The sequence below is a fragment of the Benincasa hispida genome, chromosome 1, assembly GCF_009727055.1.
Source record: "Benincasa hispida cultivar B227 chromosome 1, ASM972705v1, whole genome shotgun sequence".
Taxonomy (NCBI): domain Eukaryota; kingdom Viridiplantae; phylum Streptophyta; class Magnoliopsida; order Cucurbitales; family Cucurbitaceae; genus Benincasa; species Benincasa hispida.
Genome location: NC_052349.1, coordinates 76,072,496 through 76,086,227, shown reverse-complemented (window position 1 = coordinate 76,086,227; position 13,732 = coordinate 76,072,496). Strand labels below are relative to the sequence as shown.

The window sequence follows — 13,732 nt, the reverse complement described above, 5'->3', positions numbered from 1 at the left end:
TCCTGACGTTTTTAATACTTTGCCCGACGTTTTTTTGCGTAGGGAAGAAAGGTGAAAATTCTTGTAGTGAACACAAGATACACTTAGAACCTGTTTGGGAACCATTTTGTTTTTTATTTGAAAATTGAGCCTATGGACAATGCTTCCACCTCCAAATTTCTTCGTTTGTTATTTATTTTTCATCAATTGTTTAAAAAACCAAGTCAATTTCTTAGAAATAAAAAAGTAGTTTTCAAAAAGTTGATTTTGTTTTTAAAATTTGGCTAAGAATTCAACCATTGTACTTATAAAAGATGCAAATCATGATAGAAAAATATAGATGAAATAGGTTTAATTTTAAAAAAACAAAAGATAACCAAATGAAATCTTAATTATTATCCTTACAAGTGTTATCAATTGCAATTCTCCTTTTGACTGATTGGGATTGCTCATGCACATAAAATTTGATGACTTTCTTTTTCCTCTCTTGGAATATTCTAAATTGTGTGTTTGTTTATGGTTTATGATTTTCAAATTTTCTTTGACTAATTAGAAAATGATTTAATTTTAACTAAGTAAATATGTTTTTTTTTTGGGAAAATTTGACGATACCTGAATGCTTGTTGAGAAGTGTTATTATTATTATTGTTATTATTATTATTATTATTATTTAAATATGTTATTGTAAAATGGAGTTTATGGAGAATAAATTTAAGTCTCCTAGTAGCTCAACTGACATAGTGCTTGTACTATTGACCTCGAGGTCTGAGGTTCGATTTTCCCACCCCATACTTTAATTATAATATCTTTAAAAAATAAAAAATTATAGAGACAAGTCTTATCTTGTAAGATTGGTTGAGCTCCATGTAAATGGAGTTAGATGCCATGATATGTATTAAATACTTATTAAAAAAAAAAAAAAAAAGCTAAAACATCTTATAAGTTTCTCATGGATTTTCATGCAAGAAAACATTTGTGAACAAAGTGTTCTAAATGATTTTGGAAAAAGTACAAAGTGTTTTTAGCTTCTTAAAGTGCTCTTAAAAAATTTAATGTTGTTGTATATTATACTTTACAAAAATTACAAGTTTAGTTGTCCATAGACTTTTAGATTTGTGCTTATTTAGTCTTTAAACTTTAAAAGATATCTAATAGGACTTAAACTATCAATTTTGTGTCTAGTAATAATAAGCTTATTTATTTATTTAGATTATTTTCTTTTAATGAAAATACTTAGGTGCATCTGAGGAGCACCTATCTCTGTGCATCTCACTGAATTGTTCTATCATAATTTAATACGTGACAAATTATTCTTATTTTTTAAATTATTTTTTGGTGTGAGTGATGTCATAATTTAACATGTGACAAATTATTCTTTTTTTAAAAAAAATATAGTAATTATTTTTTAGTATGAGTGATGAGTGAGGAAAGCATACAGAGATGTATCCAAGTATTACTCGTTTTTTAATAGGTTCTCAAATATCAATTTTAAATTTGATAGATCAATTAATATTTTAATTTTTAAAATGGTCGAAGATACCTATTAGACATGAAAATTTGAAATTACTTATAAGACTTTTCAAAAGTTCTTAAGACTTGATTGTTACCAAGGGTGTACATAAAGTAACTGAAAACTGACGAGGATGTAGGCCGGCCGGTTGTCGGTTTTGAGTTTTAAAATTTGATCGGTTGCTTGACTTGCAAAAAAAAAAAAAAACCGACCGACGTATCCCCTCATTGTTAGCCACTTTTTACAGTAAGGACCTTTGGATACCAACCTAGAGCTAAACTTGATGTATAAATTTAGTTTGTAATACAACATCAAAATTTTCAAAAATAATTTTCACTTCTCCAAAGTTAGTAAAGAATCAGTATAAACCAAAATCGGTGCAGCATAGTTGAAACAAACCATTCCCAACACACAATTAGTAGACTATTCAACATATATTGTGGTTGTCGATTAAACTTTTAAGTTGAATAGATTAGCTAAAGTGAACATAATATAGTGATTTGACATGTATTCGTACTCTTTTTGAGGTTGTAGGTTCAAATATGGATTCAATTTCAAATGGGAAACTTACATCCGAGATGTTCAACCTTAAAATGGTGAGAATGGATAAAAGTAAAATGCTTCCATCATAATGACTTGTAAAATGCATTACAAAGAAAATACATATACATCTGCAACTTTTGAGCATACAAAATAAATACACACTAGGAGAACTAGGACGTATCATCAAATTGTATTTGCTTTTACATACTGGCTGTGGATGGAAATTAAAAAACGAATTCCCGAACTGACTAGAAAAACCTTAAAACTCAAAAAGAAATTTGAAAGAAGAAACAAAAAGAGGCTTTGGGGGGGGAAAAAAGAAGAAAAAAACAAGGGGGAAATGATTGGCAAAAAAAGGAAAAATCGAAAACCACAAATATTTAATACCTTTTCCCCAAATATATACCAAGTATAATAGAGATCAGAGCTACTACCAAAACAAACTTCAAAGAGGAGATTGAAGAAACCTCAGCAATTTGAGTGTGTGTTTCAGCAGAAGATGGAGATGGAGATGGTGTTGATGCTGATGCCTCTTTGTTCTTCTTGTGTTTCCTTTTTGTTGGAGTTGAAAAGTTTAATCCAATGTCTCGGGATTTGATTTCTACTCCGTCCTTCGACTCCATCGAGCTGCCTCCATCAGCCTGCAAACATAGTTCAACTAAACATCAATGCCTGCATACTTTACTTGACAACTTAAAGATTGGAGGCACTAATAGTATTAGAATGCCTTGAATTTGTTATTTGACGTTTTGAACAACTAAGTACATGGTCTCACTTATCAGAGACTGCCGAACAAATCTAAATTGTATTCGTATTTGTTATATTTACATTATTTATGTTTTTTACCCTAAAGTTTAGAGATGTGCGTTATATAAACTCTAGCCCCAGAAATGCTAATCTGTAATCTCAATGAGATTCCCTCTAATAAAAAAACTGCTCTCCCTCCCGTGGACGTAGCTAACATAGTGTTAGTGAACCATGTAAATCTTTGCATCGATTCTCTACTGTTTATACTTCTTTTTTTTTTTTTAATTTTTATTTGTTGATTTCATAACAGATAGCTTCATACTATTCAAATGTTGAAGACAAGTAGTTTTTTCTTTATCCTCTCTCTCTCCCTAAAAGAAATAACTTAACGTCGTCCACAATAATAGGATTCTTTTAAGATTTGTATATATGAGAACAAACGAACCTTTTCTATGGGCTTAGCCTCAGCCAGGAGCAATTTCTGCTGGAGGTCCTTGATTTGTGTTTCTAGAGCAAGAATTTCTTTGCCCTTCGCTTCCAGATCTTGAAGAGACCGCTTAAGTGAATCCTCTCGTTCGAACTCTTTTTGAGAATCTTTCTCTTTCTGTTGAAGACAGCGTCCTAAGAAATTAAACTAAATTCATTGTTGATACAATCCAAGCAATTCAACTTGATTGTAACAGCATGTTTTTTCAGAAATGTAGAGTTTATTTAAAGAGTTAAAAAAAAAAAAGAGTAATGATGACTAACCTGTTCAGCAATCTCCGCCTTTGCTACCTGCAATTCTTTCTGAAGTTGAAGTACTTGTTCATTTAGTTGATCTCTATCTTGAACTTTTAGTCCATAATCTTCCAATTTGGAAATCAATTCTGTCTCTTTTCCAGCAGCGGTTGCCCGGACACTTTCAACCTAATAAAACCATTCAACACAAACAATCATTAAAGTTTCAGAACAAGAATTTTACCAAATGGAAAATTAATGAAATCTTCATTTAGATATACCTCATCTTTCCGTAGAGCTTCAGATTTACTTAGCTCTTCTTCAAGCTCTTTTTGGCGTATTTTTAAACCATTATTCTCCGCGATATCTGCTTTAAGATTTTCAATTTCAGATCTTAATGATTCTTCTACCTTGCTCTGTTCTTTCAATTTTTCTTCCAGCTGCAATATCTCTAACCGAAATTCGTTTTTGGTCTTCTGGTATGTCTCATTGAGGACGTTGTTGTCTTCCATAATTGAAGCGATCTGTAAACATGAGAAATAATTCATTGAACTATCCGAAAATAACATTTTAACTAGCACCAATTAGTTGAAAGATAAACTTTTCTACAAACCTGAGACTGTAGCCTTTGTTCTTCAGAAGCCAGCTGTGATTTCAACTCATTTACTGTCTTCTCTGCAATCTGAAGCCGTTCAGTAGTTTCATCCTTTTCAGCATTTGCAGCAGATAATATGTTCTGGAGATCACTCAAATTAGATTCATATGAGGTTAGTTCCTGTTTAAGTCTCAAACTTGCTTCATTCAACCCTGCATTCTCGTTTTCGACATTAATTGCCTTGGTTTGCAGCTCCTCTAATATGCTTTCTAGATGCTTTACTTTCAAAACACGTTCTTCGAGCTGATTCTTGTGAGCTTCAACATCTGATGAAGCTTCAAGAGCCTTTGCTTCAACCAATTTGATTTGGCCCTCTGCTGTCTGAAGTCGTTCAACAGTTTGATCCCTTTCAACGTGTGCAGCGGATAACCTGGTTTGGAGATCACTGAAATTAGATTCATATGAGGCCAATTCCTGAGTAAGTTTCAAATTTGCCTCACTTAATCCTGCATTCTCCTTTTCAGCATTAATTGCCTCGGTTTGCAGCTCCTCTACTATGCTTTCTAGGTGCTTTACTTTCAAAAGAGTCTCTTCGAGCTGACTCTTATGAGCTTCTGCATTTGTAGAAGCTTCCAAAGCCTTTGCTTCAACCAATTTAATCTGACCCTCAGCTGTCTGAAGCCGTTCAGCAGTTTCATCTCTTTCAACGTTTGCAACTGACAACTTGGCCTGGAGATCACTCAAATGAGATTCAATTAAGGCCAGTTCTTGAGTAAGTTTCAAATTTGCCTCACTTAATCCTGCATTCTCCTTTTCCGCATTAATTGCCTTGGTTTGCAGCTCCTCTACTATGCTTTCTAGGTGCTTTACTTTCAAAAGAGTCTCTTCGAGCTGACTCTTGTGAGCTTCTGCATTTGTTGAAGCTTCCAGAGCCTTTGCTTCGACCAATTTAATCTGACCCTCTGTTGTCTGAAGCCGTTCAGCAGTTTCATCTCTTTCAACGTTTGCAGCTGACAACTTGGCCTGGAGATCACTCAAATTAGATTCAATTAAGGACAGTTCTTGAGTAAGCCTCAACTTCGCCTCATTTAGCCCTGCACTCTCCTGTTCAGCATCAACTTTCTTGGTTTGCAACTCTTCCACCATGCTTTCTAGTTGCTTTACTTTCAAAAGAGTCTCTTCTAGCTGACTCTTATGAGCTTCAGCATCTGCAGAAGCTTCCAGAGCCTTTGCTTCAAACAATTTTATCTGGTCCTCTGCTGTCTTCAGTTTCTCACTCAAGTCCTTAGCCTCGGAATCTCTCTGATCAAACTTCTGAGTGGCTTCCTGCAATTTCTGATCTATCTCCACTTGACGTGCTTCTGTTACAGACTGAAACTCAATGGCCCTCGAGTGCTTTTCTGTTAATTCAGCAATAGAGCTCTTATGAGAAGCAAGCTGTTGATCAGAAGCTTCCTTTTCAGAAAGAGCAGAGCTCAATAACTCCTGAAGTTCATTAACCTTGGTTTTCAGTTGAATGTTTGTATCTACTAATAATTCGTTCTCTGAAGAAATTTGAGAAACTTTGTTTTCAATTTCCGAACTATACTTCTTAAGTTCACCATTTGTACTATCTAAAGAAGTCAATTTTGTCAAAGTCTGATCCAATTCTTCCTTTAAAGCTGCAGATCTTCCATTGGTTTCAGATATCTGGTCCTGATAAGCTTCTATTTGTTCTTCAAGAACTTTAATTTTCTCCACTAGAGAGTTAGCTTCAGATTCTTTGTTGGTGAACTTCGCTACTGCTTCCAACATTTTAGTTTCTGAATCCTTGGCTAATGACTCATGTAATGACTGAAGTTCTGAGTTTCTTGCAGTAGTTTCCTCTATTGTTCGTAATTGGTGTTCTAGTTTCTCCTCCGCAGATTTCAGCTTTTCCAGCACCTCAGTCTCTCTGATTCCAGTAGCTTGGAGATCACTCTCAATACTTTCTAGTTTCTTTTGAGTAATGTTCAGATCGTTCCTTATAACTTCCACCAAATTTTCTGATTCAGCTAGCCTACTGCTGGACGAGTTCAATGCATCTTCCAATTTTTTCTTCTCTTCTGTTGCTATATCCAGCGATTCAGTTAATTCCTTTTCCTTTAAATTGGCAACGTGCAATGCAGTTTCAAGGCTCACTACTTTTTCTTCATATGATTTGATTTCAGATGCCAGGACAGATGCCTGGTCAAAATTTTTCTTGGTTTCTGCTTCAGCATCCCCACATTTCTTTTCTAAAGTACTTACTTGTTCTTCAAGCTCTTGAATTCTGTACTTTTCTGCTTCAAGCAACAAATCCAATTCACTCACCCTTTTATCTGCAACTTCAATTTTGTTGTGAGATGCCTGGATCAGTTCTTCAAGTTCAATGCTACGTTGAAGATTCATGTTGGCTCGTTCCTCATGCTGAGAACACTTCCCAATTGTGGTTTTCAGCTCTTTCTCCAGTTCTTGATGTTGTGACGTTGACTTCTCCATTGCAGATTCCAGTTGCAGTACTTTATCCTGATATTCCTGCTTTTGGTCATTCAGCTGCTGCTTTTCTTGCTCAACATTGATCAATTTAGTACTAAGTTCTTTTATTTTCTCAGATAACTCAGTCAATTCTCTCTCAGCATCATTGTTTTTCAATTGTAACAGATTTAGCTGTTGTTCGAGCTCCACATTCTTTTGCTCTGCTGCTATAAATCGGGTCTCAAATTCTCTTAATCTAGAATTTGCATCTTCCGCTGAGGCAGTTGAAACTCGGACAATTTCCTCAAGTTCAAGATTCTTCTGAGTGGCAGTTTGAGCTACAACTCCAGTTTCATTATGGAGATCCTCCAAATTCTTCAACTTCTCTTCCAGCTCCTTATTGTTGGACAGAGCTTGAGACAAAAGAGTATCAGCTTTTCCAAAATTCTCATCTGAAAGCTTCAGTTTTTCCCCAAGATCATTGCATAAATCTTTCATTTGTTTGGCATTGCTAGAGAGATCTGCTACAGTCACTTCAAGCTCTTCTTTATCTTTGATAGCTGCGGCAAGTTCCTTTTGAATAACAGAGACTTGTGCTTCCAGTGTTTTTAAAGCAGATTCAGCAGATTCCTTTTGGTTAATTTCTTCCTGAAGCTTCAACCTTATTTCTTCCAGTTCAGAAAACTTTACACGAAGATCCTCTTTAGCTGAAGCAAACTGACTTTCAACGGCTGAAATATCTTCCTTGATCTTTGATTCTGAAGCCTTTCGGGTTTCCAGCTCCTGAGTCAATTCTTCAACTAAACCTTCCTTTGTAGAAAGTTTCTTCTCCAAGTCTAGCACTTGAGTTTTTGAAAGCTCTAGATCTCCCTGGACGGCAGAAAGCTCAGTTGCTGTAGTTCTAAGTGCTTCTTCTACCTTTTGGCTTTCAGCAATCTTGTCATTTAAGTCCTTGATTTTTTCTAGAAGGGAAGAGATTTGATCTTCTCTTTCTTTTGCACTCAGTTTTTCTGATTCAAGAAGCCTCTCAAACTCTAATGCTCTTTTTGCCTCCAATTCAGCATTCAAACCACTTTGTTTGTGAAGCTCTTCAAATTTCAATGCATCATCTCCAGAGATCTTCAGTTTTTGTTCCAACTCTTGAATCTGCTTGCGGGAATTCTCAAAATCATTAGTCAAACTATCAAATGCTTCTTTCACCACTATCAACTCCTTGTTCTTTGCTTCTTGAGCTTGCAGTGCTTCTTGCAAACTGATGAGCTGCGAATTGTGTTTCTCTTCAGACTCAACAATTAGCTCTTTCGATTTCTTGTGATCAAGTTCAAGAACTTCAAATTTCTTTTCACTTTCCTCAAACTTCTGCTTTGTGAGTGATACCTCATCCTGCAGCCTTGAATTCTCTGACTCTAAATGCTTCAAACTTCCAGCTAATCTCTCAATTTCACGCTCAAGATCTCTCGACTTTTCTTGGGCCTCCAATAATTCTCTGCTCGAGTTGCTTGAACTTCTTTCAACAATAGTTTGTTTATCCTCTGAGGATGCTGTTTTGGCTAGAGTATCCTTCGCCTCCAGAGTCTCCTTTTCTACTTTGATGAACTCCCCGTCCAGAGCATTGTCCTCCTCTTCGTTCTTAATTTCTTTTTCTACTTGAGTTGCATCCCCATTCGTGATCTATCATAAGATTTGGGAAACCATGTATGACTATCAAGAACTTCTAAGAATTAATTGTAATTTTAGTATGATATTTGTAGGCCTAAATATTTCTATCAAGTTCAGATATTGAGTTATCCAAGCTCTATTAGTCATGATGCCACAACACTAAAATGGTTTACTTTTGATAGAAAAGAAAAGCAAAATTAAAGAAAGTTGCGCACATAACATGCCAAGAAAGACCATTACAACTTAGCATACATACACTTTGTCAACTGATTTATCACATGTTACAAAAATGTTGTAAACACACAGATAACCACCCGTTACTAAATTCTTTATTCTGCTTCAGTCATCAAGCTCAAACCAAATTGAAAGCTATTAGTATAACACAAGAAAAGGCATGCCTGACCTTATCGCCGTTGACATCATTTCCAGTATCCTCAACCACCTTTGTAGCTGGGACTTCCGACTTCTGAGGTTCGACTTCCATTATTCAGCTTTATCTATAACGTCAATTTAAACAGAAAAAGAAAAGGTCAATTAGTCACCGTATAGTAAGTTAGTAACAAGGAGAAAAGTGCACAACGATTATTCCACGCTAGTTTTCAGTACTAATATGTGTCGAGATCCCATCTTTAAAGATACCTTATGATCTTTATAAGATATACCAGTTACTAACCAATTGGTTTTAAAATGGAATGCTTATCTAATATAGTATAAAAGTCCATGAAGCCCAAATGAGTATACTATTTTAGGAAAAAAATCCGATCTAAGAATGGTAAGACCAGAAACACAATCATGAGAGATGTTGAAGATCTCATCTAGAAAATATGGGACCTTACTAGCTATGTATGAAATACATAGGTTACTCGGTAACCTATCATAGCCAATTAGTTTTGAGATATAATTCTATGTTGATCTAATATTCTGCACTTCCGTGTAGGCTCTATGCCCAGTCCATCATAAAAACACTCTAGAGCCCAGTTCTCCATAAAAACTCATGCTCGTTGATTTGAAGTAACATGAGGATATTATCCCTCTGAATTTTCCACAATACGAAAACAAAGAGGAGAGAAGACACTTGAAAGCTAGAATGAAAGCAAAGAATTGCACAAAAATATATATGAAATGAAGATGGTGTGCGTCTGACAAAACCAAAAACTCACACATTTGATCCTACGCTATGGCATGCATCAATACTTTACCAACACACGCAACTTTCAATTAATTATTCGTTAACCCACTTTCTCTCATTTAGTGAAAAGGTGGTAACGGCAACTCCTTCGGCATTTAAATTCCAGAAAATTGAATTAGAATTTAGATCCATCGAATTTATCTCGACATTTAATGAGATCTAAAATTTTAACCCCCACCATTTTTAAAAAAGATCAGTGGTTGAGCTACTTGATAGATTTTTGAACATGCAAATTTGCGACAAAAGGAAGTACGATAGTAATTTAAATATTATTCTGTCTTTTCTTTAATGCCATGGCTCGTTGCACTATTTGCATTGGATTCTAAAATTCTCGCATAAAACAAAAGTTGGTCATTCTTAAAGAAGAGATTGAGTATCGTTCTAGGGAAGAGAACGTGGATGTTTCAGCCTTAATTGATTACAATTGGACCATTATTACTTATTACTAGGCGGCTAAAATTGAAAACCTCAGATCACTAATTTATATTTATGTCAATCCGATAATTACCAACGATACTAGCTATAACTAGTATAATGCAGACATTATTGCTATTTATCTCCGTCAACTAATATCCTAAGAGATACTCTACCTGTCTCTTTTAAGAAAAGTTATAGGCAGCACGTTTTCTAGATTTTTTTTTTTTTAAAAAAACCAACCAACCAACCAAGAAAAAAGGTCTATTTACTAAATTGGACATTTCTCTTTCTAGTTTTCTTTTTCTTTCAAAAAGCCACCTGCTAGTGCTAACTAAAAAAGAAACTCATTTTCATTAAACAAATTATTAAATAATAGTTTTAGTCCTTATAATATAAAAATATAACAATTTTATGTACTTATTATAAGTAGTTAAATTGAAATGAATAAAATAATATGAGATGATGGAAAAGGTGACACTTTGACCTCGGATATATTTGTAACCATACGAATAAATTAATAAAATAACAAGATAAAAATAAAATATTACAATAATTTAACATTTTTTAGCATACATAAACAATAAACTTTCAAAAAGAAAAAACCTTCCTCTTATTTATATAGTATGCTTTTGTGTATATATATATAAGAAATGGTCCCAAAAGCTTAACAAATCAAGAAATAAACCAATTTTTTTCTTAAAAAAAATTAAAAAAGAAAAATAAAAAGTAACATATAATCTCACCTCTAGTATTTATAAAATATATTTTTTAAAAAAATATATTGTTTTATTGTGTCTCGTAAATAGAAAATAATTGAAATTTTTATTCGGCATGCAAGGCAACAGAGTAGAACTTAGGGGATCATATTTTCTTTTCTTAAAGACGTTAAAAGGAAAACCAAAAGAATAATGAACTACATTGCCCCAAAACGAAAAAAAGTGGAAATGTTTTACGTTTAGAGCAATATGAATTATAAACCAAAACAATTTCGAACCTAGCTGGTGGGCCCAGAAGCATTGTTTTTAGTGCTAAACAAGCTTTCAATTAAAGTAGAACCAGAGTCAGGACCGTTGGTTGAGGATGGGACCCATTGGATAGGTTTGGCACTTGCCAGCAAATCAAGGGAAGGAGCCTTGTCATCAGAATTTTACCACAGAATTCGAAATAAGCCTAAATATAAATCAGATGAGATCAGAGGGTTGGACATGAACGAATATAGAGTCGGTGGTCCCCACCATGAAAACCGCCAATAGCCGGTTAGCCCGTTGCTGGTTTCCAATAGGCACCAACAGCAGCACCACTACCACCAAACGCATTATAGTCTCTCCATCTGTTCGGACAGCTCAATCAACGCCGTCCAAATCAAAGCACCTTTTTCTTTTCTTTTTCCATTTTTTTAATTATAATTCTCTCCCAATATTACGACTGGCTCCTTCTCTCTTTTTGTAATTACATACTTTACAGAAGGGTAAACATGACATTTCAAACTACGACACCAGAAAAAGGCAATAGTTCTGTCAAAATGATTGATCATTATAATGGCATCTTTTTATTTACTAAGTCCACTACCTTATTTACTGGCTGTAAAACTTTGTTAACTTTTTTTTGTCAAAATAATTTGAGTGGATTATTTACTGGCTGTAAAATTTTATTAACTGTTTTTGTCAAAATAATTTAACTATTCAATGCAAAATTAAGTAATGAATAATTTGGGAAATTGACATTGACATTTATCTGACGTGGTAAATCATGTCATCGTGTTAAGAATTTTAATCACATGCCACGTGGATATGTGTCAGATATTTAATCTAAATTATTCAAGTGTCTAAGCTTCTAGTTCTACCTAAAATTTTATGTGCAGTAGATCAACACAGTGAAAGCAGCCAAAAAGAATGAGGAGGGAGGAAATTGGGCGAATAAACTCATATGTGTAAGGATTTTTCATCTTTAAAGATCTAAAGATGGAAGTTGAATAATATTTCACGATAGAAGTGTTGGAAGTGAAAATTTAATTCGAATTATGAGGGATGATTCGCTTTATGCCACAGAATTTTCCGTACCGATGAATCAACCAAAAAAAAAAAATCCTAATCCTTAGATCAAAGGCATCGAATGATTTGGTGAAGAGTAAAGGCGAAAAGGAAATCTCATATGATCTGATGAAATTCTACCTTGATCCTTAAGAAAGCGGTGAATTGATCTGATACAGAATTCATCCTAAAATTGACTTAACAGTCATTAGCACACACCGATAACACTGCAAATTTTCGATTCAGCAAAGCAGAATTCAAAGAGAAATGAAGCACGAACACATAGTGATCAGAAGAAACCACGAGCCGCAGTATTGAAAGCGAGATTGAATGAGATCCAATTGCAGTAAAAATCAGAAAATAAGCAGAGAATTAAAGAAAATTTACATAACGCAAATCGACGAGACGGCCGTTCAACATCATCAATCAATATCGATTCACCACTACACAACGAGGAGATCAAGTGTAAAGAATATAACATAATAAAATTGAATCGAACACAAAGTCGCCGATCTTCTCATGAGAAAAAAATAGAGGTAAGACTGAAGAAGCAGTTGCAGAAATTAACAGTGTAGCAAAGCCAGCGGAGAAGTGAAGAGAGACAAAACGCGTAAACAAGAAAGGAACACGACAAGAGAGAGAGAGAGAGGAAGAAAGAGAGAAGTGAAGTTACCTGAAATTTTGGTCCGGCGGTAGCGTTTTCAATACGATTTCTGCGGTTTCTAACGCCGTGGAAAATGGGGGAACGGCGGAGGAGACGCCGATCAAGGAGGGTGGTTAGAGAGAGAGAGAGATTCTTTTTAGTAAATGAGTTTTTGAATGGACTTGAATTGTTAATATATGGTTAACATAAATATTAATATAATATATATATTTTTTAATTAGAACGTGGGACCCAGGAGAGTGGGGTCCACAATAACAAAGAGAAGGGAGAATAGGTATAGGTCCAATTAGAGCAGCCGCGTTGGATGTTTCATCCACATCAGCCCTTTGATTCGAGTTATATTACAACCGTACCATGTACTTATCTCTCCAATTTTCTCATTTTAATCAAATTACCTCTTTAGCCCTTACTTTTTATTTACTTTCTTCCATGATTATTATTATTTTCTTTTCCTAAATATATGTCTTTTTTTTTAAAAAAAAATTATGAATATGATTCACCTCTAAATATTTGTGTGTTTTCCAATTCCCTCTTTACTATATAAAAAGTTTTAATTTCCTTCATATTTTAAGATTTTTAATTAAACATTTTTCTGTTGGTGAATATTTTTTTAGGAAATTCTTTGTTGGTGAATATTAAAGATAGATAATGATAAATTTTTATATAATATGATACTTAACCAGTGGTAGAAATTTAGAAAAAAAAAACCATAAATATCCTAAAAGGGTCGAAATTGAAAATTCAACCAATACTTTAATTTTAAAAAATCTCTATTATGTAGCATAGTTTCTTTTATAAATTTTTACCAAGGACTCCATATATAACGCCATGTTATAACATAAGAAATTAGATTAAAACTTTCAAATAATGAGAACTTAATTGAAGAAACACACACATACAAAATCATATGGTAATATTTATATAAATTAAACTTTTAATTACATTTTAGTTAAGAAACCTTTAATTAAGATAAAAAAAGTATGTATTGATTTTGCAGATTTTTCTATTTTAAAGGCCGTAATTTTCCCCCTTAAGTTATTTAATCTGTTGCACATATTCCAGATAATTTCAGATAAATGAATAGAAAATAATTGCAGCTAAAAAAAGGAAATTATTTTATTAAATCACAAACCCTTCTAAACCTCTTCAAAAGATGGAATCTAAATCATATTGTTCTAACATCTATTAAGAGGTCAAGTTTTTA

General features: G+C 33.9%; 1 protein-coding gene across 2 annotated transcripts; it reads right to left on the bottom strand.

Moving 5' to 3' along the window:
• Positions 1-2,068: 2,068 nt before the first annotated feature.
• LOC120081227 (myosin-9) lies at positions 2,069-12,702 on the bottom strand. 2 transcript variants are annotated; one of them, XM_039035968.1, is made up of 7 exons: positions 12,538-12,701; positions 8,632-8,725; positions 4,113-8,240; positions 3,781-4,023; positions 3,530-3,688; positions 3,225-3,383; positions 2,069-2,673 (listed from the first exon to the last, which is right to left on the bottom strand). In XM_039035968.1, exons 2-7 carry the CDS (start codon positions 8,710-8,712, stop codon positions 2,413-2,415), a joined length of 5,031 nt encoding a protein of 1,676 aa, XP_038891896.1. In that variant the 5' UTR covers positions 8,713-8,725; positions 12,538-12,701; the 3' UTR covers positions 2,069-2,412. The 2 variants fall into 2 exon arrangements, 1 of the variants encoding a protein (XP_038891896.1); XR_005482765.1 differs by having other exon boundaries at positions 2,581-2,673; positions 3,225-3,400; positions 12,538-12,702.
• Between the last annotated feature and the right edge of the window lie 1,030 nt (positions 12,703-13,732).